Source organism: Equus quagga, chromosome 8, assembly GCF_021613505.1.
Source record: "Equus quagga isolate Etosha38 chromosome 8, UCLA_HA_Equagga_1.0, whole genome shotgun sequence".
In the NCBI taxonomy this organism is placed as follows: Eukaryota; Metazoa; Chordata; class Mammalia; order Perissodactyla; family Equidae; genus Equus; species Equus quagga.
The window spans coordinates 125,865,778-125,891,085 of NC_060274.1; the positions used below are offsets into that span (position 1 = coordinate 125,865,778).

General features: G+C 62.9%; 1 protein-coding gene across 1 annotated transcript in view; it reads left to right on the top strand.

Moving 5' to 3' along the window:
* LOC124244162 (SCO-spondin-like) overlaps positions 1 to 25,308 on the top strand; it is a 52,567-nt gene that overhangs the window by 3,493 nt on the left and 23,766 nt on the right. The window contains 49 exon segments of the mRNA XM_046670578.1: positions 284 to 455; positions 656 to 896; positions 1,230 to 1,374; positions 2,190 to 2,307; positions 3,002 to 3,177; positions 3,260 to 3,487; positions 3,661 to 3,826; positions 4,061 to 4,295; positions 5,067 to 5,256; positions 5,397 to 5,491; positions 5,719 to 5,975; positions 6,304 to 6,438; positions 7,078 to 7,274; positions 7,391 to 7,518; positions 7,608 to 7,717; positions 8,068 to 8,217; positions 8,355 to 8,448; positions 8,536 to 8,705; positions 8,921 to 9,154; positions 9,350 to 9,571; positions 10,035 to 10,271; positions 10,809 to 10,937; positions 11,038 to 11,129; positions 11,215 to 11,446; positions 11,565 to 11,717; positions 11,837 to 11,977; positions 12,063 to 12,245; positions 12,355 to 12,505; positions 13,133 to 13,286; positions 13,392 to 13,446; positions 14,347 to 14,451; positions 14,757 to 14,975; positions 15,075 to 15,184; positions 15,834 to 15,990; positions 16,070 to 16,223; positions 16,706 to 16,778; positions 17,550 to 17,607; positions 18,851 to 19,024; positions 19,333 to 19,476; positions 20,325 to 20,495; positions 20,580 to 20,744; positions 21,449 to 21,628; positions 21,766 to 21,888; positions 22,031 to 22,160; positions 22,265 to 22,390; positions 22,602 to 22,693; positions 23,554 to 23,727; positions 24,049 to 24,213; positions 24,541 to 24,793. Coding sequence (XP_046526534.1) covers positions 284 to 455; positions 656 to 896; positions 1,230 to 1,374; positions 2,190 to 2,307; positions 3,002 to 3,177; positions 3,260 to 3,487; positions 3,661 to 3,826; positions 4,061 to 4,295; positions 5,067 to 5,256; positions 5,397 to 5,491; positions 5,719 to 5,975; positions 6,304 to 6,438; positions 7,078 to 7,274; positions 7,391 to 7,518; positions 7,608 to 7,717; positions 8,068 to 8,217; positions 8,355 to 8,448; positions 8,536 to 8,705; positions 8,921 to 9,154; positions 9,350 to 9,571; positions 10,035 to 10,271; positions 10,809 to 10,937; positions 11,038 to 11,129; positions 11,215 to 11,446; positions 11,565 to 11,717; positions 11,837 to 11,977; positions 12,063 to 12,245; positions 12,355 to 12,505; positions 13,133 to 13,286; positions 13,392 to 13,446; positions 14,347 to 14,451; positions 14,757 to 14,975; positions 15,075 to 15,184; positions 15,834 to 15,990; positions 16,070 to 16,223; positions 16,706 to 16,778; positions 17,550 to 17,607; positions 18,851 to 19,024; positions 19,333 to 19,476; positions 20,325 to 20,495; positions 20,580 to 20,744; positions 21,449 to 21,628; positions 21,766 to 21,888; positions 22,031 to 22,160; positions 22,265 to 22,390; positions 22,602 to 22,693; positions 23,554 to 23,727; positions 24,049 to 24,213; positions 24,541 to 24,793 — 7,763 coding nt within the window.

A 25,308-nucleotide genomic window follows, 5' to 3' on the forward strand; every position in this document is an offset into this window, starting at 1 on the left:
CTGGAGGGTGGGAAGGGGTGGGTGCTAGAGAGATACCAAATGGGGAGTTTGCTCTTGACACTAGATTGCTTTGGGCCATGGGTCATGCCACGCCCCACCCCCCCACACGTCCTCCATGTTATCACTGGGAAATGAGATGGCTCATATGTATGATCTCTGAGGTCCCTTCCAGCGCTCATCTGTTTGATGATAAACCAGGGTGACAGAGAAGCAAGAGGAGGGAGGTGCTGGTGAGTGTTGGGAGAGAAGGCTGGTTGGCTGAGGAGCTGTCCTTTGTCGGCAGGTTCCCCCTGCTGAGTACCACGAGGCCTGCCTCTTTGCCTACTGTGCTGGGGCCCCAGCAGGCAGTGGGCAAGAGGGGCGGCGGGAGGCCGTGTGCGCCACCTTGGCCCACTACGCTCAGGACTGCGCCAAGCGGCGCATCCACGTGCGCTGGAGGAAGCCCGGCTTCTGCGGTAGGGCTCCTGCCTGTCCCTCTCTGCACCTCCTCGGCCTCCCCACCCTGCGGAATGGGAAACTGACCGAGCGCCCTCGGACGGTCCCTGTTTCTCAGCCCTCCCTGAGGCCGTCGTGCCTCCCTGGCTCTTCAGGGGCGGTGGGGTCTGGCGGGAGAAGCCGAATCCTCGGGCCTCACAGCCCACTCGCGTGCCCGCAGACCGCCTGTGCCCGGGAGGCCAGCTGTACTCCGACTGCGCCTCGGCCTGCCCGCCCAGCTGCGCGGCCGCGGGCGCGGGAGGGGAGGGGTCCTGCGGGGAAGAGTGCGTGAGCGGCTGCGAGTGCGCGCCCGGCCTCTTCTGGGACGGCGCCCTCTGCGTGCCTGCCGCCCGCTGCCCCTGCTACCACCGACGCCAGCGCTACTCCCCCGGTGACACCGTGCGCCAGCTGTGTAACCCATGGTGGGTCTGCGGGCCTTGCTGGCCCTTTCGCTGGGGTTGGTGGCCACCTAGTCCCCTCTGATCCCTCCTTTCTGCTCTCTCCTCAACCTGCTTCCCCTTCTGGGGCCTCCCTCACAAGTGACCTCTCATGGCATAATTGATGGCCCTGCTTGAAGACTTAGCCAGTGACCTCCACTAGCTGACCTCTAATCCTAACCGGGGAGGAGGAGGTGCGGGGGACGGAGGAACCAGGGTGTTGAGGGGCGGGAGGTCGTCTCCTGCTCAGCCCTCCTTCCACCCCCTCCCCTCGTGGGTCTGATGCGAAGCGCGCTCCCCGCCCCTCTGTGCCCACAGCGTGTGCCAGGACGGCCGCTGGCTCTGCGCGCAGGCGCCGTGCCCCGCCGAGTGCGCGGTGGGCGGGGACGGGCATTACCTCACCTTTGATGGGCGGAGCTTCTCCTTCCGCGGCAGCCCAGGTTGCCGCTCCAGCCTGGTGCAGGTGGGCAGACGACGAACTCCGGGGGCAGGGAGGGTTTGCCGGAGCAGGGGCCCTCGTAGGGGTGCTGCCGGGGAGAGGTGGCTGTAAGGAAACTACCAAACAAAGAAACAAAACATACAGTCGTCCAGGGAAAGGCTGAGAGAACCGATTCTGGAGGGAGGGTGGCTGCCGTACACCCCCCACTCGCGTCCTCCCCCTTGGATTACCGCCTTCTTAGGTTCGGTGAAAGTTCTGCTCTCAGCACCACCCCAGCCCAGGGGCACAAAACAAAGCATTCTCACAGTCCTTTCGTATAGTGGGACAGGCTGGGCTTGTCACAGGGTACTTTGGGCAAAACAAGTGCGGGGGGGGAAATAAGGGTCCTCCTTCCTACCCAGTCATCTCTCCATAAAATTAGGTGACTTCCCAAGTTTGGGCCCAGGCCATACTCTTACACATATAGACACACAGGTGTGCACACACGACACATGCTCTGTGTGCACACAGATTCAGCATGCATGTATACACAGACACTTAGAGAGGAGCATACATACCCACGGGGAGGAAGGGGGAGCCGCCTCACCCCAACACACAGATGTACACATACACACCTGCACGTGCACGCGTACAGACATTCACACCTGCCAGTTCTAGGCCAGGTCAAGCCCCTTGCTTCACAGGGAGTCTGGCTGGCTGGAAGGTGGTCAGCACACGTGTTGAGTGGAGCTGCCTCCAGGTGTGTGCTGTGGGTGTCCTGTAGCACAGGAGAAGGCGCAGAACAGACCCTGGTCTCAGGGTGTGCCCCACCCCACCCCATTCCTCCCCATCTGGCACAGGACTTCACCAAGGGGCAGCTGCTGATCGTGCTGGAGCATGGGACCTGCGACTCTGGGAGCTGCCTCCACGCCATCTCTGTCTCCCTGGGGGACACCCATGTCCAGCTTAGGGACTCAGGTAGCCTCAGCTCTCAGGTACCTCCCTTCCAGGACTTCTGCTCCCTGCAGCCCTCAGGAGAGTGGCTCAGGCCCCTGCGGCTTCCTGTCACCCTTCTCTCCCTGCGGACTTGGGCTCTGTCCAGCACCTTCCATCCACACTGCCCTGTGGTTTCTGAGCCCAAACTCTCCCCTAGACTCCAACCAAATTCGCTGCCTCAACTTCCCCCCGAAACTCCCATCTCTGAAGCAGATACACAGTCCTGTGGAAATTTTCCAAAGCATCTTCTGCCCCAATCTTGGGGGGAAACACAACTCATACAGTTCTAGGAGGTCTGAGAGGCCTCACGGCGTCACCAGGCTGGGTAGGCCCCTCCCAGCTCTGGACCCATGCTGCAGTCCCCCACTCCTCCCTGCGTCTGCTCCTGGCTCTCTGCCCAGCTCCTCCTGTGCACTGACTCCAAAGGCAGAGTGGGTGCTGAGGGTGGTCCTTGGGCCACGTGGGGGTGTGCTCAGGTGGGATAGGTGACCTCCCAGGGGTCGCTCCAGTTCCCCGTGCTCAGTGTGGGCAGTCCACCATGACACAGGCCCTCCCACCTCCCACCCAAGGTCCTTCCCCTTCTCAAAACCCCATCCTGTGATGTGGTCTCCCCCCATCGTCATCAGGCCAGCCCTGCCCTAAGGGGTGCGGCCCCTTCACAAGCCCCCTATTCCAGGAGCTGTGCTGGTCGATGGGCAGGATGTGGGCTTGCCCTGGGATGGCCCTGGGGGCCTCCACCTCTCCCGAGCCTCCTCCACCTTCCTGGTGCTGCGCTGGCCTGGGGCCCAGGTCCTCTGGGGAGTGTCAGACCCTGCAGCCTACATCACCTTGGACCCCCGCCATGCTGACCAGGTGTGCCTGGGGGCCAGTGAGTGGCTGGGCCGGGCCACGGTGGACCCAGATTGACTGTTCCACTCCCACCTCTGCGGCCCAGGTGCAGGGTCTGTGTGGCACCTTCACCAGGAACCAGCAAGATGACTTTCTGACACCTGCTGGCGACGTGGAGACCAGCATTGCCGCCTTCGCCAGCAAGTTCCAGGTGGGAGATGAGGGAAGGTGCCCCTCAGAGGACAGCACCCTGCTCTCTCCCTGCAGCACCCACGCTCAGCACCACATTTTCTCGGAGGCAGCCTGTGCCGTCCTGCGTGGCCCGGCCTTCCAGGTAGCCAGGTTGAGGGCGCTCCTCCTGTTCACACCTGTAAGATGGGGTCGTACCTGCCCTGCCCTCCTCCTGGGCAATTGGGAGGCCTTGCTCCCTGCCGTGGCAGTGGGGACTAGAGGGAGCAGGAGAACCCATGGGGGAGGAACTGACCCATTTCCTCCTTTCCCCTCAAGGAGTGCCACGGCCTGGTGGACAGGGAGCCATTCCACCTGCGCTGCTTGGCAGCCATGTGTGGCTGTGCCCCTGGCAGGGACTGCCTCTGTCCTGTGCTGGCTGCCTATGCTCGCCGCTGTGCCCAGGAGGGTGCCTCACTTCTCTGGAGGAACCAAACCCTCTGCCGTGAGTCTGCTCAGCTGGCCGGCCCCACCCCAAGGCTCCTGCTCCCAGCCCCTTCTAGGAGTAGCTTAGAGGGATCCAAGTGCTTTGCAGCTGGGGAGGGTCCCCAGAAGGACTTCTGACCTTGGCAGATTGCTAGGTTTGCCTTCTTTTGGAGGCATAGAGGGTGTGTGGTCTGGAGGGGTGGGCAGAGGAGCAGTGGCTATGCCCCTGACTTGCATGTGTCTCTATGTCCAGCTGTCCTGTGTCCTGGTGGTCAAGAGTACCAGGAGTGTGCCCCAGTATGCGGTCGAAACTGTGGGGAGCCAGAAGACTGTGGGGAGCTGGGCGGCTGTGTGGCCGGTTGTACCTGCCCCCTGGGGCTGCTGTGGGACCCTGAGGGCCAGTGTGTGCCCCCCAGCTTGTGCCCCTGCCAGCTCGGAGCCCATCGCTATGCACCTGGCAGTGCCACCATGAGGGACTGCAACCACTGGTGAGGGCAATGACCTTTGCAGGGGGGCAAAGAGCTTGGGGTGAAGAGGTGGAGCTTAGAGAAAAGGCACCAGGCTTGTAGCCTGGGTTACGGCCTGGCGTGCATGTCAGGATGACAGAGCGCTGATAACTTCCCCTCAGGTGTGGAGCACGTTCCGGCCTGTAAAACACTTTCACATACATTATCTTATTTAATCTCACTTAATTCTTACAATAACCTAGTAAGGAAGGAGGTAGAAGTGTTGTTCCCAGTTTGCAGATGAGAAAACTGAGGCTTGAATAGGCTACCCGGCCTGCAGAGTCACACAGCTTGTTAATGATGAGAGACTAGAACCCAGATCTCTGAATTCCAGTTGAGTGTGGTCCAGAGGCTCTTGCAAGGGTTGGGGAGAGGTAAAGGCAAGTTAGGGACGCATGGAGGCAGGACTGGGGTCCGGGGCTGGTGGGAGAGGGTGAGACTTCAGTGAAATCCCTCTCCTGGCCAGGCTGGGAGTGGAGTCATTCAATGTCTCTGCCCCTCCCCAGAGCCCAGGGAATGGCCCCCTTGGAGCTGGGGCAGGAAGGGTGACCATGTCCACCCCAGGCATGGCCGGTGCGGGAACAGCCCTACTTCCTGTAACAACTGGGCTGTGGCGGGGGAGAACTGAGGTCTCCAGGGTCAGGGCCGGGTTTTCCGGACGCCTGGGTCCCTGCAGCTGTCCCCGGTCAGATAGGGGCCTGGAGGGGAGTGTGCGTTTGGCCCGGCTCTCACCTCCCTCCCAACCTTGGGCAGCATCTGCCAGGAGCGGGGCCTCTGGAACTGCACAGCTCGCCGCTGCACCCCTCCGCGGGCATACTGCCCCCAGGAGCTTGTCTATGTCCCTGGTGCCTGCCTGCTCACCTGTGACAGCCCCACGGCCAACCACTCTTGTCCCCCAGGCAGTACGGGGGGCTGTGTCTGTCCCTCAGGCACCGTACTGCTGGTAAGTCCAAGGAGAGCTGCATGGGGCACCATAGGGCCTGCCCCAACCAGGGCACTGCCCTACCCGCTGGCTGTCCAAAACAGTGGGCCAGGCATCAGGTGGTCCTCCAAGGTGTCCCTTTGTCCCCGGCCTCTGCCCAGGATGAGCGCTGTGTGCCTCCCGAGCTCTGTCCCTGCCGTCACAGTGGGCAGTGGTACCCACCCAATGCTACCATCCAGGAGGACTGCAACATTTGGTACGCCCAGCCCCATGACCTGTAACCCTGTGACCTAGTAACCCCTGGCTTGGGGCTGTGGTCATGGGTGGGGTGGGATGTCCAGACTGGCCCAGACAATGGGAGTCCTCAGGATCCCTCCAAGCTGAGGGTCTGTCTGGAGTTGCTTGGAACGTGGACCAGCTCCTTCCCTTGGATACAGCCCTGGATCCCTGTCCTGGTGACTCTGTTTCCCCTCTTGCCCACAGTGTGTGCCAGGGCCGGCAGTGGCACTGCACGGGCCGGCGGTGTGGCGGACGGTGCCAGGCATCAGGTGCCCCCCATTATGTGACATTCGATGGGCTGGCCCTCACCTTCCCCGGGGCCTGTGAATATCTGCTGGTGCGAGAGGCCAGCGGCCGGTTCACAGTCTCTGCCCAGAACCTGCCCTGCGGGGCCAGCGGCCTCACCTGCACCAAGGCGCTGACCGTGCGACTGCAGAGCACTGTTGTGCACATGCTCAGAGGTGACTGCGATGTTGAAGGGTGACATTGCCGGGGTGGGGCACCCAAGTGGTCACGGCTCTGCATGGGTGGCCAAGGCCTGGGGTTCCCCATGTCTCCCCACTGCTTGCCATCAGTGCAGTGGACCTGGTGCCTCTCCTCTTGGCTAGGAGAATCATATTTCTGAAAGGCTCCAAGAAATTAAGGCCCGGAGAGGTCTAATGAGTTGCCCAAGATCCCTTAGCTAGAGAAGCAAAGGAAGGTGGGAGGGGAGGCTGGGAGGGCCTCCTGGGGATCTGGAAGCCCCTTTAACCCCGGGCCAGGCCTGAATGCCTCTCTCTTCCTCCACAGGCCAGGCCGTGACGGTGAATGGGGTGAGCGTGACACCCCCTAAGGTCTACACGGGCCCCGGGCTGTGCCTGCGGCAGGCTGGCCTCTTCCTGCTGCTCAGCACCCGCCTGGGCCTCAGCCTGCTCTGGGATGGAGGTCAGGCCCACCCTCAGCCATCCGACCCATGCCCCGAAAGTCCCCCTAAACGCTCCTCTTCCACACATGGAGTTGGGGTTTCCAAATTGTGTTTTTCATAATCACATTTTTCTTCATTATGAAAGCAATATCTCGCCAAAGAAACATTTAGAAAATACCAAGTTTTAGAGAAAAAAAATGGAAATAAATCTCCTAACATCCCACCACCCAAACTCAAGCTGTTGGCATTTTAGAAATAACTATCACTGAGCTCTGTCTGGGAAGGAGTCACCTGGTCAGCGCAGTGGGGCTGTCCTCTGAGCCTCTGGCCACCAAGGCCTCTGGGGCTGGAGGTGTCACAGTCTGTCCTGGAGCCTGGTTCTGTCCCAAATCCGACCTGCTGGGAAATTTCCCTGCCCCCTGCCCCTGGGTTTAGTTAGGAAAGTGGGCTCCCCCTTCTCGCCCTAGCCCCCCAAATGTAGGTCTCTTCTTTTATCCCTGTAAAAAGGGGAACCAGCACCCACTACTGGGAGGTGTTACTTGCACGAATGGTCAGACAGGCCCACATGATAGGTGCCTTGCTCTCCTCCCCGCTGGCCCTGACGAAGGCCAGCGGGGTCATTTCTCTACAATGCTGCTCCTGCTGCCCTCTCTGCTCAGGCACCCGGGTCCTGCTGCAGCTGTCCCCTGAGTTTCGAGGCCGTGTGGCTGGGCTGTGTGGAGACTTTGATGGAGATGCCAGTAATGACCTTCGGAGCCGCCAGGGAGTCCTGGAGCCCACAGCTGAGCTGGCTGCCCACTCCTGGCGCCTCAGTCCTCTCTGTCCCGAGCCAGGGGACCTGCCACACCCCTGTACTGTGAGCATGGGCAGGAAAGGGGGAAGGGAGGTGGGAACAGCTGCAGAAACCTGGGTGAGTTCCAGAGGCTGGGTGCTGCATTTGGGTCTGGCTGGTCCACGGTGCTGTGCCCGCAGGTGAACGCCCACCGGGCCAGCTGGGCTCACGCCCGCTGCGGGCTAATGCTGCAGCCGCTCTTTGCCCGATGCCACGTGGAGGTGCCCCCACAGCAACACTACGAGTGGTGTGTGTACGACGCCTGCGGGTGAGAGGGGCAGGACTGGGGATGGGGCTGGGAGTGACTGTGGCCAGGGGGAGGGAGGGGGTGCTGGGGCTGAACGCTCCCTCCCACAGCTGTGATTCTGGGGGCGACTGTGAGTGTCTCTGCTCCGCCATTGCCGCGTACGCAGACGAGTGTGCCCGGCATGGACTCCATGTGCGCTGGCGAAGCCAGGAGCTCTGCCGTGAGTGTGCCCTGCCCTCAGTCCCCGACCCGATGCCCAATCCCATCATGTGGTCAGCTCCTTCAAAGATGCTTCTCCTGGCCCACGAGCCAGCCATTTATTCATTCAAGGGCAAATATGTGTAGACACTACTATGCGCCAGATACTTTTCTAGATGAAACAAACATGCCAAAATTGCTTCCCTGTGGAACTTGCATGTTGCAAATAGCCTTGGGAGGGGCTCAGTGAGAGTCTATAGCATGCACCCCTGGAGCCCTCCGTGGGTGTCACCTTGGGCTGCCTCACCTGCTGCTGTTGCATCCTAGTGCCCTTGCGCCTCAGTGACCCAAGCCTCTCTCCTCTCTACCCAGCTCTGCAGTGTGAAGGGGGGCAGGTGTATGAGGCCTGTGGCCCCACGTGTCCCCCCACCTGCCATGACCATGATCCTGAGCCTGGGTGGCACTGCCAGGCTGTTGCCTGTGTGGAGGGCTGTTTCTGCCCCGAGGGGACTCTGCTGCACGGTGGGTGTGTAGGGTTAGAATGAGCAGAGGGGAGGGGACACTGGGACCGGGAAAGGGCCACAAGGCCATGGTGACAAGGCTGGTGCTGGGGGCCACCCTGCATCTTTTGTTCTGAGCCCTGCCCTCTGTCATCTCAGGAGGAGTCTGCTTGGAGCCGACTTCCTGCCCCTGTGAGTGGGGGGGCAGCTTCTTCCCGCCAGGGACTGTGCTGCAGAAGGACTGTGGGAACTGGTGAGTGGGGGGACTCGGGAGGAGCCCTGGGCCCCCTGGCCTGCTGAGCCCAGCGCTGCGGCTGATCCCAGGACACCGTGTGCTCAGCACGTGCCAGGAAAGTCAGTGGCTTTGTGGAGGTGACGGTACCCACTGTGAGGAGCTGGTGCCAGGCTGTGCAGAGGGAGAGGCCCCGTGCCAGGAGAGTGGGCATTGTGTGCCCCACGAGTGGCTTTGTGACAACCAGGATGACTGTGGCGACGGCTCAGACGAGGAGGGTGAGTCTCCTCACCTGTGTGTGGCAGTGGCTGAGTGACAGGTCAGTCCTTGTATGTGTAACTGAAGTATGTGTCCCAGGGAGGCTTCCTAAGCTGCTGCCCCCATGGCCAGCAACTGTGACTTGTAGGCAGGGGTGTTCTGGTCTCTCTGGGGTCGGGGGCTTCTCTGGGACCATTTATCGGCATCCTGAGCCTGTCTGCTCTCCCCACGCCAGGCTGTGCCACTCCAGGCTGTGGGGAGGGCCAGATGTCTTGCAGCTCCGGGCTCTGCCTGCCCTTGGTGCAGCTCTGTGATGGGCAAGATGACTGTGGAGACGGGACGGACGAGCAGGGCTGCCCATGCCCCCAGGACTCACTGGCCTGTGCTGATGGGCGCTGCCTGCCCCCGGCTCTGCTCTGTGATGGGCACCCGGACTGTCCAGATGCTGCTGATGAGGAGTCCTGTCTGGGTGGGTGATCCCTGCCCCAGACCCTAGTCCACCAGGCACCCCCTCCTGCAGGGCCTATCTGCCTGGCTGCCCTCCTTCACCAATCCATGTTCCCACTGGGAAGGTGGCACCTGTGTGTGTGTGAGTGGGGGCATCCCAAACAATGAGAATAAGGGGCCGTGCCCTGGGACCAGCTCCTCCTTTCTCTGGCTGTAGGGCAGGTGAACTGCACCCTTGGAGAGGTGTCCTGTGTTGATGGCACCTGCGTGGGGGCCATCCAGCTGTGTGATGGAATCTGGGACTGCCCAGATGGAGCCGATGAGGGGCCTGGGCACTGCCCCCTCCCCTCACTGCCCACTCCCCCAGCTGGCACCTTCCCTGGCCACCCTGCTGGCTCCCAGGAGACTGAACCAACTGCCCTGGCCAGCACCAGTGCTGGTGAGTCTCCTGGAGGAAAGGGGGTGAGCAGTCTGGAGGCCTGGGGGAGAGGGGTGGGGAGGGCATCTCGGAGGGAGGGATGTGGGGCCCGTGCTGGGGGTGGGAAGGAGCAGGGCACAGACCCAGCCTCCTGAAGACACCAGAATGAAGGAAGGGAAGGGTGTTTGAGGGGGACTGAGAGTCCACACCTCGCTTCCTGATGTTCAAGGTCTCCTCTGAGCTGAGGGGGGTCTAATGGAAATTCCTGGAGGAGGAGAGAGCTTTTGGAAAACTAGTAGGGCAGCAAAATGCGGGAGCGGTTGGACTTGGGGAGGGGCCGAAGGGGAGAGGGTGTGCTCAGGTAGGGGGCAGGAAGGGCCGGCAGCGGGGCGCGGGGCAGCGGCAGGACGGCCAGGGCCAGGTTGCAGGCCGGGGCGGGGAAGCTCTGCCAGCTCCGCCGGGTCTAGCGCGGTGTCCGCCGCAGCTCCACCCTGCGGCCCCTTCGAGTTTCCGTGCGGCAGCGGCGAGTGCGCCCCGCGCGGCTGGCGCTGCGACGGCGAGGAGGACTGTGCCGACGGCAGCGACGAGCGCGGCTGCGGCTGGCCCTGCGCGCCGCACCACTTGCCCTGCGCCAGCGGCCCGCGCTGCGTGGCCCCCGCGCAGCTGTGCGACGGCGTGCCGCAGTGCCCCGACGGCTCGGACGAGGGCCCCGACGCCTGCGGTGAGCGCAGCCCGCCGCGCCCCCCCCCCCCCCCCCCCATGGACCTGCCACCCCGCGGCTCGGGGCGGCGCGCCTGCCAGAGAGTGACAGTCTGGGGGTGTCAGAGTCTGAGCGAGTTTTGCGCTCCTTAGAGCTTTTTCATGAAATTCTCTTCGAACGCTTTTGCCCTCCTGCCCAGACCCAGAGCAGAGAAGAAAGGGGCTTTTGTCTTTGCCCACATTTCAGCAAGAAGGGATAAGAGGGTGGGCAGTCAGTGGCTCTGCGGGCATGGGGACCCGGCCTGTTGGGAGGGCTAGCCCCCCTCCACCTCCTCCCCACGAGACCTGGGGGTTCCCTTTGTGCCCCTGCAAGTCAGCCCTTCCTGTCCTGGCCAGCCTCCTACCCCCACGCCGCCCCCCTACCCCGCCTGCCTCCCACTTCTGGACCCCTCCCAAGTGTGTCTGAGCCCAGTGCGGTCTCTGGCTGCCCTCCTCTGCAGGGAGAGGGTGGGAGGGGCAGGAGGGCAGGAGCACAGCAGGACATTTCTGGTGTCTGCAGGCTCCACCCAGCTGCCCCCATGCGGTGGCCTCTTCCCCTGTGGTTTGGCTCCCCAACTGTGCCTGAACCCAGAGCGGCTCTGCGATGGGATCCCCGACTGTCCCCAGGGCGAGGACGAGCTGGGCTGTGGTATGGACCCCTGATTCCCCTGCTGGAGGCCAGGCTGGTGGGCGCCCAGGAGGTGGTGTCACTCCCCAGCCAACTGTGCTTTCTCTCCTCTTCTCCCTAGGGGGGCTACTAGCTCCAGGAGGCCCCAACAGGACTGGGGTTTCCTGCCCAGAATACTCCTGCCCCGAAGGCCTCTGCATCGGTTTCCAGCTGGTGAGGGCGGGGAGTGGGTGGTGCAGGAGGCAGAGCAGTTGTGCCGCCCAAAGCGAAAGGAGCCCTGACCCTGTTCCCTCCGCAGGTGTGCGACGGGCACCCTAACTGTGACCTGGCAGCGGGGGCAGGGCCCTCCCATGATGAACAGGGTTGTGGAGCCTGGGGCCCCTGGGGCCCGTGGGGCACCTGCAGCCAGACGTGTGGGCCGGGGGTACAGGGCCGGAGCCGCCGCTGCTCCCCACCCAGTCTCCCGGTGCTGCAGCACTGCCCAGGCCCCGAGCACCAGACCCAGGCCTGCTTCACAGCCGCCTGCCCAGGTGAGGGGCTGGAGCCCAGGGCGGGCCAGTGGTGCCTGCAGAGAGCAGGGGAGAGGACGGCGGGGGCGCCAGCCCAGCCTCACAGTCCCTCCGCCTGCCCGGCCTCTCCTCCTCACAGTGGATGGTGAGTGGACCTCCTGGTCTCCCTGGTCCTCCTGCTCGGAGCCCTGCGGGGGTACCATGAGCCGGCAGCGGCGGTGCCACCCACCCCAGAACGGGGGCCGGACCTGTGCCATGCTGCCTGGAGGCCCCCACAGCACCTACCAGACGAGTGAGTGGAAGGGAGCAGGGCACAGCAGAGAGAATGTGGGGGCGGTGCCGGTGGGCGGCTTGTTCCTGTAGGGGATCCCCCCTCCCAACCTCCGATCTCCAGCTCCTGCTTTCTTTCAGGGCCCTGCCCTCAGGACGACTGTCCCAATGCCACCTGCTCCGGAGAGCTGGTGTTCCGGCCCTGTGCCCCCTGCCCTCTGACCTGCGATGACATCTCTGGTCAGGCTGTGTGCCCCCCTGACCGGCCCTGCAGCAGCCCAGGTAAGGGGGCCCTGGGCGCGGGGCGTGGCGGACGTGTCTATGGGGCTGCCTCTCTGTAGGGAGCCCTCACTCTGGCCTTCCCTAGGCTGCTGGTGCCCCGAGGGACAGGTGCTGGACGCTGAGGGGCGTTGTGTGTGGCCCCGGAAGTGCCCCTGCCTGGTGGACGGCACGCGCTACTGGCCTGGGCAGCAAGTCAAGGCTGACTGCCAGCTCTGCATCTGCCAGGACGGGCGGCCCTGGCGCTGCCGGCCTGACCCCGACTGTGCCGGTGAGGCCCCGCCCTTGGCCCTGCCCAGAGGGTCCCTGGTCCCCTCGCAGACCACCCAGCCGGGCACTCACCCACCCGTCCCTGGCCCTGACTCTTGGCCCCCCTTCAGTGAACTGTGGCTGGTCATCCTGGTCCCCCTGGGCTGAGTGCCTGGGCCCCTGTGGGAGCCAGAGCATTCAGTGGTCCTTCCGGAGCCCCAACAACCCCCGCCTCTCCGGCCGAGGTCGCCAGTGCTGGGGCATCCACCGCAAGGCCCGCAGGTACTTGTACCCACCCCGGGGACCTGCAGGGACCTTGACCCCTGACCTCCAGCTTCCAGTTACGAAGCTGCCTGTGTGCCCTTTCTCACTCGAGGTGCTTCTGCATGCACCATGATCCCCAAAGGAAGACCCCCATTCTATACCCCCATCATTCTAAACCTCAGGGCTCCCAGCATCTTTGGGGGCCCCTGGCCTTCTCCTGCATCAGTTTTATGCCCTCTAGTCCTAGAGGGGGATGTAGGAAGCCCACAAATGCACCTTGATAAGCCCAGGGGCAGGTACGGGTCCCTTGGTTTCCTCCCCTTGCTCTGGAGGTACCTGGGGTGAGGCTTGTAGGGGGTGTAGCCGTATCTGCCTGTCCAGCCCTCTCTGGGACAGGCTCCACTGGCCAGGGGTCCTGGCACACATTGCTTCCCTGCCCCTCTCTCGGGCCAGTTGTGGTTTCTTGGGTGCAGGGGTGGGGTTCGGCTGACAGGGTGGACCAAGCTTCCCAGCTGGCCCAGGACTTTCCCAGGTTTATCACTGAAAGTCCCAAGTCCTAGGAAACCCTTACCCCAGGCTCACCAGGACGAGTTGGTCACCCAGGTAAGCCTGCTCACCTGGCGCGGGGTGGCCCTCCCTTGACAGGTGCCAGACGGGGCCCTGCGAGGGCTGTGCGCATCAGGGCCAGGTCCGCCGCGTGGGGGAGCGCTGGCGCGCAGGTCCCTGCACGGTCTGCCAGTGTCTGCACAACGGCACGGCGCGCTGCTCCCCCTACTGCCCGCTGGGCAGCTGCCCCCAGGTGAGGGTGTCTGGGGGATGAGAGGGGTTGTGTGTAGAGCTGGTGGAGTGGGTCAGGGAGGCAGGTGGCCAGCTCAGCATGTTCAGCTGGACTCTGTGCCTGCAGGACTGGATCCTAGTGGAAGGATTGGGAGAGTCCTGTTGCCACTGCGCCCCACCTGGTGAGTGGTCTGGGGCATGGCAGAGGACCCCCAAAGGGAGGAGGATGGCAAGGACTTAGAGGGGGCCAGAGGTGGCAACACAAGTCAGGGCATGCTGGATATCCCAGCCTCAAACTGGTGGGAGCTTGGTCCTGGATGCTGGGGAAGGTAGGGACCCTGTGGTGGGAGGGCTTGTCTCTGTCCTCTTAAGTTTGGGCTTCAATCTCTGTGTGCCTCCTGTGCCCTTTTTGGGACTTTCTGCCTCCCCCATGAGGCCATCCTCGAGGGTGCTTTCTTTGGTTCTGCTGAGCCAGATCTGATTCCTTCCGTGTTCCCCGAAGAGTAGCCGAGACAAAGTTCGACTTTTTCAAGAGAATCTTTACTTGAAAACTGAGTTACAAATGAAAAAGGAAAATACAAAGGCTCAAAAATTGTTGCGTTTATGGGTCCAGATTCCTTATCCTACAAGTGTACCCACAGGATGCTGAGGTTAGGAGAGAGCCAACATATACAGTTGTACAGGTTGTTGACTGCAGAACTTAGTCAGTGAGTGGAGGTTAGACTCTAGCCCACAGGGCTGCTTTCATCCAGAGACACCCTTTTCTAGTGCCCACATGCCCTATTAGCGACAGCAGCCCTGGATTAGGACCTGCAGCTGCTCAGTCTGGGCCTTAAAGGGGCTTCGGACTGGCAGTTTTATTCTGTTCTTGAAATATTCTGTGGAAGTGAAAACCCCCAACTCACACCAAGGGAAGAAGGATGGGCTTTTCCCAGGAGGACGGGGGCTGTTCCCAGAGCTCCTGGAAAGTCATGGGAGAGAAAGAGCACCAAGAAGTGGGTAGAGGCCTGGGTGCTGGGCCAGGGGCTGGGGTGAGCCCCTCTTGAGGTCTCCCCCTACTGACCCTGAGTTTCCCCACACAGGAGAGAACCAGACGGTCTACCCCATGACCACTCCCACCCCCACTCCAGCTCCTAGTCCCCAGATGGGACCCCCTCTGATCACCTATGTTCTGCCTCCGCCTGGAGGTAAGGGCCATGTGCTGTTGTAGTGCAGAGGGGCACAGTGCCCAGCCTGGGAGGGGAAGCCAGATCGCTGGATAGACCCCTGGCCTGCCACGGGGCGGATGGTTATCCTGGGGCTCTGGCAGTCATCCCAGCTAAAGTGGCCTCTCCCACTCTGCCCTCCCTGGACCTCCCCTCCCCTGCCAAGGTCAACAGTGTGGGCTCCTCGGATTCCCCGGCTCCCCCTGTGGCTTCCTGACTGTGCCCCTGGCGGGCTCCTGTCGCCCTCTGCCTCCCCCCACTCCAGCCCCTTTCTCTTCTGCACCCAGACCCCTGCTATTCTCCCCTGGGCCTGGCCCGACTCCCCGAGGGGAGCCTGCGTGCACTGCCCTGGCAGCTGGAGCACCCAACCTGGGCTGCCCGCCTCGGGGCTCCCACCGACGGGCCCGGCCATCAGGGCTGGAGCCCCCGAGAGGATGCTCACTCTCAGCAGCGCACCCAGCCCCTCTACCTGCAGCTGGACCTGCTGCGGCCCCGGAACCTCACTGGTCAGTGGGGTGTGCGGGGGCTGGGGTGGGGGGGCTGATGGTGGGCTGGGGGTGGCGCTTGATCCTTTACCTCTGACCCCTGCCCCTCCTTGCCCCCAGGCATCATAGTGCAGGGGGCAGGGTCCTCGGACTTGCTCCAGTTCAGCAGTGATGGTCTACACTGGTACAACTACCGTGACATCCTGCCTGGTGTCCCACCCCCACCCAAGGTACTGCCTGCCCCCTGGGCCAGTGACCCACCCTGCCCCTTTGTGGCAAAGACCCCAAGGACCTTCCAGTCTCCCCGAGGGACATTCCCTGTGTAGAGGCTTTTTGAACACCTGTCAGTAGCAGGGACGGTGTTCTGTGGAGCAGAGGGCTTGGGGACCATTATCAAAGGGGCGTTGGAGACTATCAAGGTGGGGCAGGTGTGTGAAGCTCTGCAGTGGCCTGCAGAGGGAGGGGAGGAGGGTGACATCCAGTTCATCGAGAGCTTTGGGGGCCATATCGAGAGCAGCCTGGTCACAGCCCTGCCCTAGTGGGGTTTGCATCCTTCCCGGGGAGACAAGCCTCGGGAAGCAGGAGGACTCAGTCCACACCACATGTTCTCTCTTAAATACTGACGGAGTACCTGCCATGTGCGGCTGCTGGCCAGGCCCTGGGGACACAGCCGTGGCCCCTGCCCTCAGGGCACCAGGACCAGAACCCCTGCAGCCTGGACGGGTCCAGATGGCAAATGCCAAGAGAGCGTGAGCTCTGGGAGGGGCGGGGTCCTGCTACTTGGATAGGCAGGGTAGGGGGGCACTCAGCAGGGTCACGGTGACAACCTGAGCAAAAGGCAGGCTGGGCCTCAGTGGGCAGGCCCCCCTGTGCCCACAGCTTTTCCCTGGGAACTGGGAGGACGTAGGCCCCACAGTGCGGACGTTCAGCCGGATGGTGCAGGCACAGCACGTCCGGGTCTGGCCCCATGACGCCCACCACAGTGACACCCACCGCAGCGTCTCCCTGCGGGTGGAGCTGCTGGGCTGTGAGCCAGGTACAGGCTGGGCCAGGGAGGTGGGGCGGGAGTGGGAAGGAGGGCGGAGCAGGCTCCCTCAGCCATCCCCCCCCACCAGTGTCCCCGCTGGAGGCGTCCCCATGCCCAGGGGGTGGGCACCGCTGCGCCAGTGGTGAGTGTGCCCCGAGGGGGGCCCCGTGCGATGGTGTGGAAGACTGCATGGACGGCTCCGATGAGGAGGGCTGCGTACCCCTCCCGGCAGGCACCGGCAGGTATGGGTGCCCTGCTGCCTAGCGTGGCCTTGGAGGGGTCAGCCGTGGGGGAGGCGCCCTGCATGGCCTCCACCCCCGAGGTGCCCGCGGGCCCCGTGAGCTGAGTCGCTGCGGCCGGGCACCTTCAAGGCCCCTTCCCGCCATGGGGTTCTAGGATCTTGTGCCATTTTCCTGGAGCCTGGAAGTTAGTGGTTCTCAGGGTGCGGGCCCGGGACCAGCAGCACCAGCAGCACCTGGAACGTGTTAGCAATGCAGATTCTCAGGCCTCGCCCAGAGCCACAGGGGCAGTCGCTTGGGGGTGGGGCGGGGGCTGTCACCAGTCTGTGTTTCAGCAGAATCCAGGGGAATTTTAGGGAGAACCACTGTGGGGAGCATCCTTCCTGAGCGCCCCAGGCCCACCCAGAGACCCTAGACCCTCTGCCTGGGTGAGGGCTCTGAAGCCGGGAGAGCCCCTGGAGACCCCGGGTAATTTGTCTTCTCAGCATCCCGTCCACAGCCAGGACCCCACCCCTCTCCTCCACCCAGCCCGGACAGCTGCCCCCCCAGCACAGAGAGGTGAGTGGGAGCTGTGGGCCCAGCGGGCGGTGCAGGGCATGGGGAGCCCTGGCCCCACAGCCTCTGGACCCTGCTCCTGTGCCTGTTGTCCTCCTGCCTCTCTTCACCTGTCTGGTGGCATCACCTCCTTGTGTGTCCCTAGTGCCCCCTTCTCGGTCGGCCCTCAGCCTGTGAGCCTTCTGGGGGCCGGCGCTGGGCTGGGAGCTGAGGGCCAGAGGGACGGCTGGGGGTACAGAGAAGCACAGGGCCTCACCCGGCCTGGAGGAGCTGGGGAGGCAGGAGAGGCCTGCGCCCCTGGTAGGGAGGTTATGCCCACAGGGAGGCACCGGGCATCAGGAGCTCAGAGCCGAAGAACCCTGAGCCCAGGGTCCCTGGAGGCTTGGGGGGGGTTGGTGCTGTAATGTGGAGACGAGGGGCGGGCACTCTCACCCAGGAACAGCCTGGTCAGGAACCCAGACGGGAGAGTGACCACAGTGCTCAGACTCACATGTGGGTCTGTGGGGAGATGGGGTTTTAGGGGCAAGGGCTGCAGTGGCTCCCTCCGTGAGGCAGTGAGACCAGCCCTGAGCTCCCTGGGGGCAGGACCTGAGCATGGGGTGCCCAGCCCTGGGGTGTCACAGAGGAGTCAGACTCCACTCCCAGCTCTGCCCTGTGCTGCGGGGGTAGGGTGCCTCCCGATGGGAATGAGAGGTGGACGCCTGGACGCCTGGATGCCAGCTGAGCTCCCTCAGGGCCCCGGCTGCGTGGACAACTGGGTCCCTCCCTCTGCAGGGTCTGGCAGAGACTGAAAGCTGGCATCCTGGGCAGAGGTCACCTGTGCCCCCCACAGGTATGTGCACAGACTCAAGGCCCCCTCCCCAGCCCCACAGCCCTCCTATCCTTTACGTCTCAGAGTTCAGTCTCCTGACCCCTGCCGTCCGCCGACTGAGCAAAGCTGGCTTGGGGCAGGAGACATGGTCACCATGGACATCTTGACCGGATCCTGCCCTGCCCACCCTCCCGGATTCCAGGGCGCGAGGCCCCAAGGTTGGCACCCAGGCTGAGCCTATGCCCCACAGCGTGGCTGCCTCCCCCAGACGCCTGGCCCGGGGCTGGGGGATGCTGCCTGGCACTGCCCCCGTTCACACAGCCAGGCACCCCTTTCTGAAGTGTTTGCTGGCAGCAAGTGTCTCTAAGTGGGCGTGGGGAGGAGGAGGTCTCCAAGTTTGCACGTCCTGCCTCATCCTTCACCTGCACACTAGCCCGAGGAGAGCTGTCTTCAGAGAGGAGTGGCCAGCACAGAAGGGAAGGCGTGGCTGTCAGGGCAGCCGGTGTGTCCTGGCTCTCACCTTCTCCCTCAGCAGGTGTTGGGCTCACCTCACTGCCTGCCTGGGCCTCAGTTTCCCCATCTGTGATACTCGGAGTTCTTATGGATGACCTGTATGGTCCCTTCCCATGAGTTCTGAGGAAAGTCATTCAGCAGCCTGGCTGCCTGGGTGTCTGTGTCTTTTGTGAAAAGCAGATAATGCAACTTGTACCTTCACTCAGGTCTGTAATATGCACCCACGTGATGAATTCTAATCTCACTTTTAAGTCTGGTTCTAGAAAAAAGGCTGTCTTTTAACATGAGTCTCTTGTCAGAAAATGAGGCTTTCAAACCTCTTTTCACCATATCTGCTAGGAAGCGCACAACCGTTTTCTCTGGAAAGTGGTAGCAATGGGCGTACCCTGAGTCTCTGGAGTGTTTGCTTCTGCTGCTAAGCATTCTCTGTTCTTTTTCTCCCTAAATGTCTTGTTTTATGGTGAGTTTGACTCGGCAGCTGCCATGTGTGTCTTCTTGGGAGCACAGTGCAAATCTTGGCTCAAAACCAAGCTTTTCTTCTGCTTTTGGTGAAAACCCCTGTGCTCCTTGAAACCACTGAGTCCCACTTCCTAGTTGATCTGAAGCGCCTCGGAAGGGGGCTGTAGTCTGTGGTGTCTGTCCTCACCTTGTACCAGCCGGAAGCCTGGGACACCCTCTCCAGGGCCCCGTCAGCTTCGTCTTGGGGAGGGGGAGCTGGCGGGCCTCACCCCTCTCTCTCCTGCATCCACAGGGAAGGGGCCAGCTCATCACCTCCCAACCTCTCAGGCTCCCCGCCTGAGTCCTGGGAAATCGGTGCAGACCGTGGTGACCACCGCCCCCACACGCCAGCCTGAGGCCCTGCAGCCAGGAATGGCAGCTGTGATAGTGCTCCCCTCCGACGCGATGACTCCCACGGCCCCCGCTGGTAAGATTGCACGGCCTCTTGCCTGCATAGCCTGTGTGTCCCAACAACTCCCCTGGGCGGGGACAGAGGCCCTGGGAGGTTGGCAGCTTTGCCCGAGGTCACACAGCTCCAGGTGAGGGTTTTCGTAGGACCAGGCCTAGGACCCAAGGCTCCTGACACAGTTCACTTTTCTGTTATCCCAAGAGAGGCAGGAAGTGGCAACACACCACACGTCAGGAGGAGGAGGCTGGGGGCTGCTGGGAGGTGACCAAGGGGGGGAGGACAGGGTGGCCACGTGTCTGGTCAGCTGGCTGCGGTGGTGCCCACAGGCCAGAGTGTTGCCCCGGGCCCCTTCCCACCAGTGCAGTGCAGCCCGGGCCAGGTGCCCTGCGAGGTGGTGGGCTGCGTGGACCAGGAGCAGCTGTGTGACGAGAGGGAGGACTGTCTGGATGGCTCTGATGAGAGGCACTGCGGTGAGCATGGGGCGTCACAGGGCTCCCTGGAGGGTCTGGTGGCATGTGCATGGTGACCGAAAGAGGGCTTTAGGCTTGGAGAAGTCCCTGTCTCCTATTTCTAGCTCCTATGGGAAGGACCTAGGAGAGGCTTGGGGTGGCAGGGACTGGAAGGAAACTGAGTGGGTAAAAACAACCAGGCATGTGTATGTCTTTGGGGACAGGGAAGAGGGGAATGGGATAGGTCTTGGTCCCAGCTTGTTTTATAAAAACTGTCTGACCTTTGAGGAGTCTTATCTAACTATCCATTAATCCATCCACCCATCTACCCACCCATCCATCCATCCGTCCATCCATCCACCCATCCCCCCGTCTGTCCATCTGTCCATCTATCCATCTATCTATCCATCCATCCATCCATTCTTCATTCATCCACCCACCCACCCATCCGTCCATCCATCCATCCATCCATCCATCTTTCCATCCATCCATCAAAAGTAGATCACCATGCTCAAAGCCTAGTCTTCCAATCAGGAGAGGAGAGATCAGCTGTTAACTAATCACAGGAAAGGGCACCCCAGGGAGCACCATTCAGGAAGAGGGTATCTGAGGGACCGAACCGTTCTTCTAGACACTCTGGCCTCTCTCTGGATACTCCAAGAGCCGTTCACAAGCAGAGAGAGTATGAGAGATCCTGTGTAGACCAAAGACCCCATGATCTCACCCACATATAGGAGAGGGAAGCCTACACTGGGCGTGGGAGGCATCCGGAGGATGTTCTGCTCTTGGCCTGAGGTTGAAGGGGCTTGATTTATCATCCAGCCAGGATCATTTATGTGGCTTCCTTTCTGCTTCCCCTCCATGGACAGCGAGCACTGTGCCCTTCACGGTGCCCACAACAGCCCTGCCCGGGCTGCTAGCCTCACGAGCCCTCTGCTCCCCGAGCCAGCTGAGCTGCGGCAGTGGGGAGTGTCTGCCCGCCGAGCGGCGCTGTGACAGGCACCGTGACTGCCAGGACGGCTCAGATGAGGATGGCTGTGGTATGTGCCAGGCCAAAGGGCACTGCTGAGGGCCCTGCTCCTGCATGAGCCCCCTCTGAACCCAGCCCACCTGTCCCCCTGCAGTGGACTGTGGGCTGGCACCCTGGTCTGGCTGGAGCAGCTGCAGCCGTAGCTGTGGCTTGGGCCTCGCCTTCCAGCGCCGGGAGCTGCTGTGGCCTCCCCTGCCTGGGGGCAGCTGCCCGCCTGACCGGCTCCGCAGCCAGCCCTGCTTCATGCAGGCCTGCCCAGGTAACTGGTACCCCAGCCCCCCGGGCTTCCTCAGGCCCCCCGGGTGGGACACCTGAGGTGGGTTCCCATCTAAGACCCACACCAGGGAAATGCCTCTGCTCTCCTTTGGGACCCCACTGTCCAGGCTCCTCTCCGGGACTCTAGGAGGACAGCCCACTTCCGATGTCACAGCCTCGCACCTCCAAAGTCCTTGTCAGGAAGCCTCCTCCCCGGCCCGGCCCTTTCCCTGCCTGACCGGCCCTGACCCGGTCCCTAACCTTCTCAAGCGTGGGCACTGGAGCAGTGGCCGCCCCCACCTTAGAGCGAGGGTGTTAATGGGCTGTGCCACTTGTCCTGGGTTCTGAGCAGAAGGCCTTGTAGCCCTTTTGTTCGGTGGATCCGGAGGAGTTACCCCCACCCTGCAGGGGTCTCTTCAGTCCCCACATCTGGCCTCCTAACCGGCTCTCTATCCACTGCCACTAGCAGGCGCCCTGCTCCAGGGTTCCCACTGTCCCAGCCCTCTTGCAGTGGCTAGAGCCTTTATCCCGGGAGGCGTCTAGAGACCTCTCCTAGGGGAGGTTTCTTGGGACAGGAGAGGAACCTGGAGTCCCCTGGGTGCTGGGGGCCGTCCTGGCTCCTCTCTGCTCTGCTGCCCTGCTCTCTCTGGTGTGGTCCACGTCTCCCTGGGCTCACGTGGCTCGTGTCCATTCTTGCTCCCCCTGCAGTGGCTGGGGCGTGGGCTGTGTGGGAGGCCTGGGGGCCCTGCAGTGTCTCCTGTGGAGGTGGCCATCGGAGTCGCCGGAGGAGCTGTGTGGACCCTCCTCCCAAGAATGGTGGCGCCCCCTGCCCCGGGGCCTCCCAGGAGAGAGCACCCTGCGGCTTGCAGCCCTGCACAGGGGGCACAGGTAAGGCAAGCGGGGCTTGGGTAGGGGCATCCAGGGGTGGTAGGGCTGGGGTAGGGTCATCCCGTGGTGGTGCGGCCGTTGGAGCGGGTTTCTGGGCCTCCTGGTACCCACCCCATCTTGTACCCATCTCCGCCCAGACTGCGGGCTGGGCCGTGTGCATGTTAGTGCTGAGCTTTGCCAGAAGGGGCTGGTGCCCCCATGCCCTCCTTCCTGCCTGGATCCCGAGGCCAACAGAAGCTGCAGTGGACACTGTCTGCAGGGTGAGGGCAGACCTGGCGAGCAGGGGTGATGTGCAGAGAGCCCTCCAGGGGAGTGTGGGGTGCCTACCAGCCCTTAGTCTCCAGCCTCCCCTCCCTGCTGCCCCCCGCACTGGGGCTGAGTGCCCTTCTCCCCACACCTCAGGGTGCCGCTGCCCTCCTGGGCTGCTCCTCCATGACTCCCACTGCCTGCCCCTCTCCCAGTGCCCCTGCCTTGTGGGTGAAGAGCTGAAGCAGCCGGGGATGCCCTTCCTCCTGGACAACTGCAGCCAGTGGTGAGGGCGTCAGCTCCCGTGCACAGGGCCTGAATTAGGGGGCAGTCCCCTCCCCACCCCACCCTTCCCAGTCCTGACCTCCTTGGCCTCTCCCTCCCCTACAGCACGTGTGAGAAGGGGGCTCTGCTGTGTGAACCAGGGGGCTGCCCTGTGCCCTGCGGCTGGTCAGCCTGGTCCTCCTGGGGTCCCTGTGACCGCTCCTGTGGCTCTGGAGTGAGGGCCAGGTTCAGGTGTGCAGGACAGAGCCAGTGAGGGGAGAAAGGAAAATGGGAGAAGGAAGGGAAGGAGTGTGGTGGAGGGGCAGAGCCAGCTGAGCTGACCGGGTGGTGGTGGGAGCCAAAGGGCATCGGCAGAGGGTGGTGGTTAAGGTCAGAAGGACGAAGAAGGCAGAAGGGAGGGGCAGGGAGAGGAGAGCGGGCGCCAGGCTGCCTCTCTCCCCAGGTCTCCCTCCAACCCTCCGGCTGCTTCTGGCGGTGCCCCGTGTGAAGGCAACAGGCAGGAGGTTCAGGTCTGCCACACCAAGTGTGGGACAGGTATGGTCAGGAGCCCGCCACCCCTCCCAGGGCCAGCCTCCCTCCCTGCACACCGCCATCGCTGCCATAGGAACACGGCAGGCTCTGCCTGCCAGTCACTCTGCACCGGTAGTCAGTGAAGCCTCCCAGCCCAGAGGCAGCCCTGGAGCAGGCCTGATGCCCGGGGCTTTGATGAGGAGCAGCCGGAGGCCTGGGCCCAGGCGGTGTCCTCCTCACACAGGGACAGCCCAGGAGCAGGGGGTTCTGGGAGCGGGGGGCGTCTGCGAGCAGGGCAAGGGGGAGGCTGAAGCCACTGGCTGTGCACGTAGGGCAACAGCTGCTGGAGGCCAGATGAAAGTGCCTCGACTGTTCCTTTCTTTCCACAGCCGAGGATGAGGCGGAGGGGAGAGCAGGAGAGTTGGGGGTGCAGGCGTGGGTCCAGGGGTCTGGGCCAGGCTCTTGCAGCAGGACAGGGAGGGAGAGGCCGGTTGAGAGTGGCTGCTGGTGCACTGACAGGTGTCTGAGGGGTCTCTGGGGTTTCCAGCATTGAAGCTGAATGAAGGACAGTTGTTTAGAAGGCTCTGGAAGAGCTGATCTGGGGAAAGTGAGGATGGGTGGTGGACCTGTCCAGTTGCAGGCAGGCCCACAGGTGGAGGTGTGGACGAGTTGGAGCCAGGTTCTATGGGAAGCTCTGCTCCAAAATTGAGACCTGGGCCCGACAGTGGGGGTCCCAGAGGGGCAGAGGCAGCACCCCAGCCCAGAGCAGCACTCGCCGTCCTCATGGCCTTCTCTGGCCCCCATAGCCTCTCAGACCTGCCCGGGGTCCCCCAGGCCTCCTCAGCCCCGCCAGGACCCTACAGTAAGCTGCCCTTCCTCTGCAGAGACACTGGGCTGGACGCCCTGGGCACCCTGGTCCTCGTGCTCCCGGAGCTGCCTCGCCCCTGGAGGGGGCCCAGGCCGGCGCAGTCGTACCCGGCTCTGCTCCAGCCCTAGGGACACATCCTGCCCTGGAGAGGCCACCGAGGAGGAGCCCTGCAGCCCCACTATGTGCCCAGGCATGCCCCCGTCTGTCCCTGGGGTGGCCTGGGCACTGGGCTGGGTGAGGGGCACAGGAGAAGAATGACCCCTTAGGAAGGTTCTCAACATGGAGACGGGGAGGGGGCCAAACCTAGCTGTTGTCCGAAGCTTCTCCCCTGCCCCCTGCCATCCGCCCCAGGAAGCCCACCCCATGGCTAGCAGGGCGGACCTAGCCTGAAGGAGTGTTTGGGACAGCCCAGGAGGTGTAGGTGATGGTGGGGGCTGAAGCTACAGTTAAGACCCTGCATGCCACACCTCCTTGCTGTGTCCGTGAGAGTGGACTCGGCTCTTCCTGACAGTGCCAAGTGTCTGGGGTCTGTGGTCCCCCTGGTCCACCTGCTCAGCCCCCTGTGATGGAGGCATCCAGACACGTGGGCGCAGCTGCTCTGCCTCCGCTCCTGGGGACTCCGAGTGCCAGGGACCCCACAGCCAGACCAAGGACTGCAACACACAGCCCTGCACAGGTGCCACCCCCACCCCCATTCTCCAGCCCCGACGTCCAGTCAGCCCCTGGGGATTTTGACCCCTCCCTGCCCCCGCACATCACTGACCTCTGGCTCCAGGATAGGCCATTCCTTGAGCTAAGGGAGACTGCCAAATATCCTGTGTCTCCTCCAGCTCCCACCCACTGGGGACCAGGCACTGGCTGTGGCCCAAGGGAGGGGGCTTCCTCCGACTTCTCAGTCTTGCTGACTGGCTGCCATCCCGACACCTGCATGCAGGCTCCCCTCAGTCCCTCCATCTCCCTACCCTTCCCTCTCGCCTCTGCGACATTCTGTCTTCCCATCCAGCCCAGTGCCCAGGGGACATGGTGTTCCGCTCGATGGAGCAGTGCCACCAGGAGGGGGGCCCGTGCCCTCGGCTGTGCCTGGCGCAGGGCCCTGGGGTGGAGTGCATAGGCTTCTGCGCCCCCGGCTGCGCCTGCCCCCCTGGCCTCTTCCTGCACAATGCCAGCTGCCTGCCCCCCAGTCGGTGCCCCTGCCAGCTGCACGGGCAGCTCTATGCGCCTGGAGAAGTGGCTCAGCTGGACTCCTGCAACAACTGGTGGGTCCCCAGTGCCGGGGTGAGGGGAGGGGTTGGAGGAGAGGGGCTTGGTGGCTACAGAGGTGGGCAGGTGTGGACTCACGTGCACCGAGGGGCTCAGCATGGTGCTGGGCATGGGTGGCGGGAATGCTAAGGGAATGAGATACCCGCCTCTATGGCTGGGTGTTGGTTAGGAACTGTCATGCCCATTTGACTTATGGGAAGCCTGAGGCTGAGAGAGGCAAGGGATGGAACCAGCACCTGGAGGGAGGCAGCTAACCTCTCCTCCAGTTACCTCTGTTTCTCTCTCCTGAATATAATCCCCTGCCTGGAGCCACTGGATTTCTGCTCAGAAACCTTGAAGCCTCCAACACTCGCGCGGACACAGGCCCTGCCAGCAGGGGGCGCACTAATTCCTTTCCCTCTTTGTCATTTTCTTTCATTTGATATTTTTCCATCTTTTTTTTTTCCTATCCCCGGCCCCTCCCCCAATTCCCTCCTTCATTCTTCCTCTCCCCCCGCCTCCTTCCATTTTG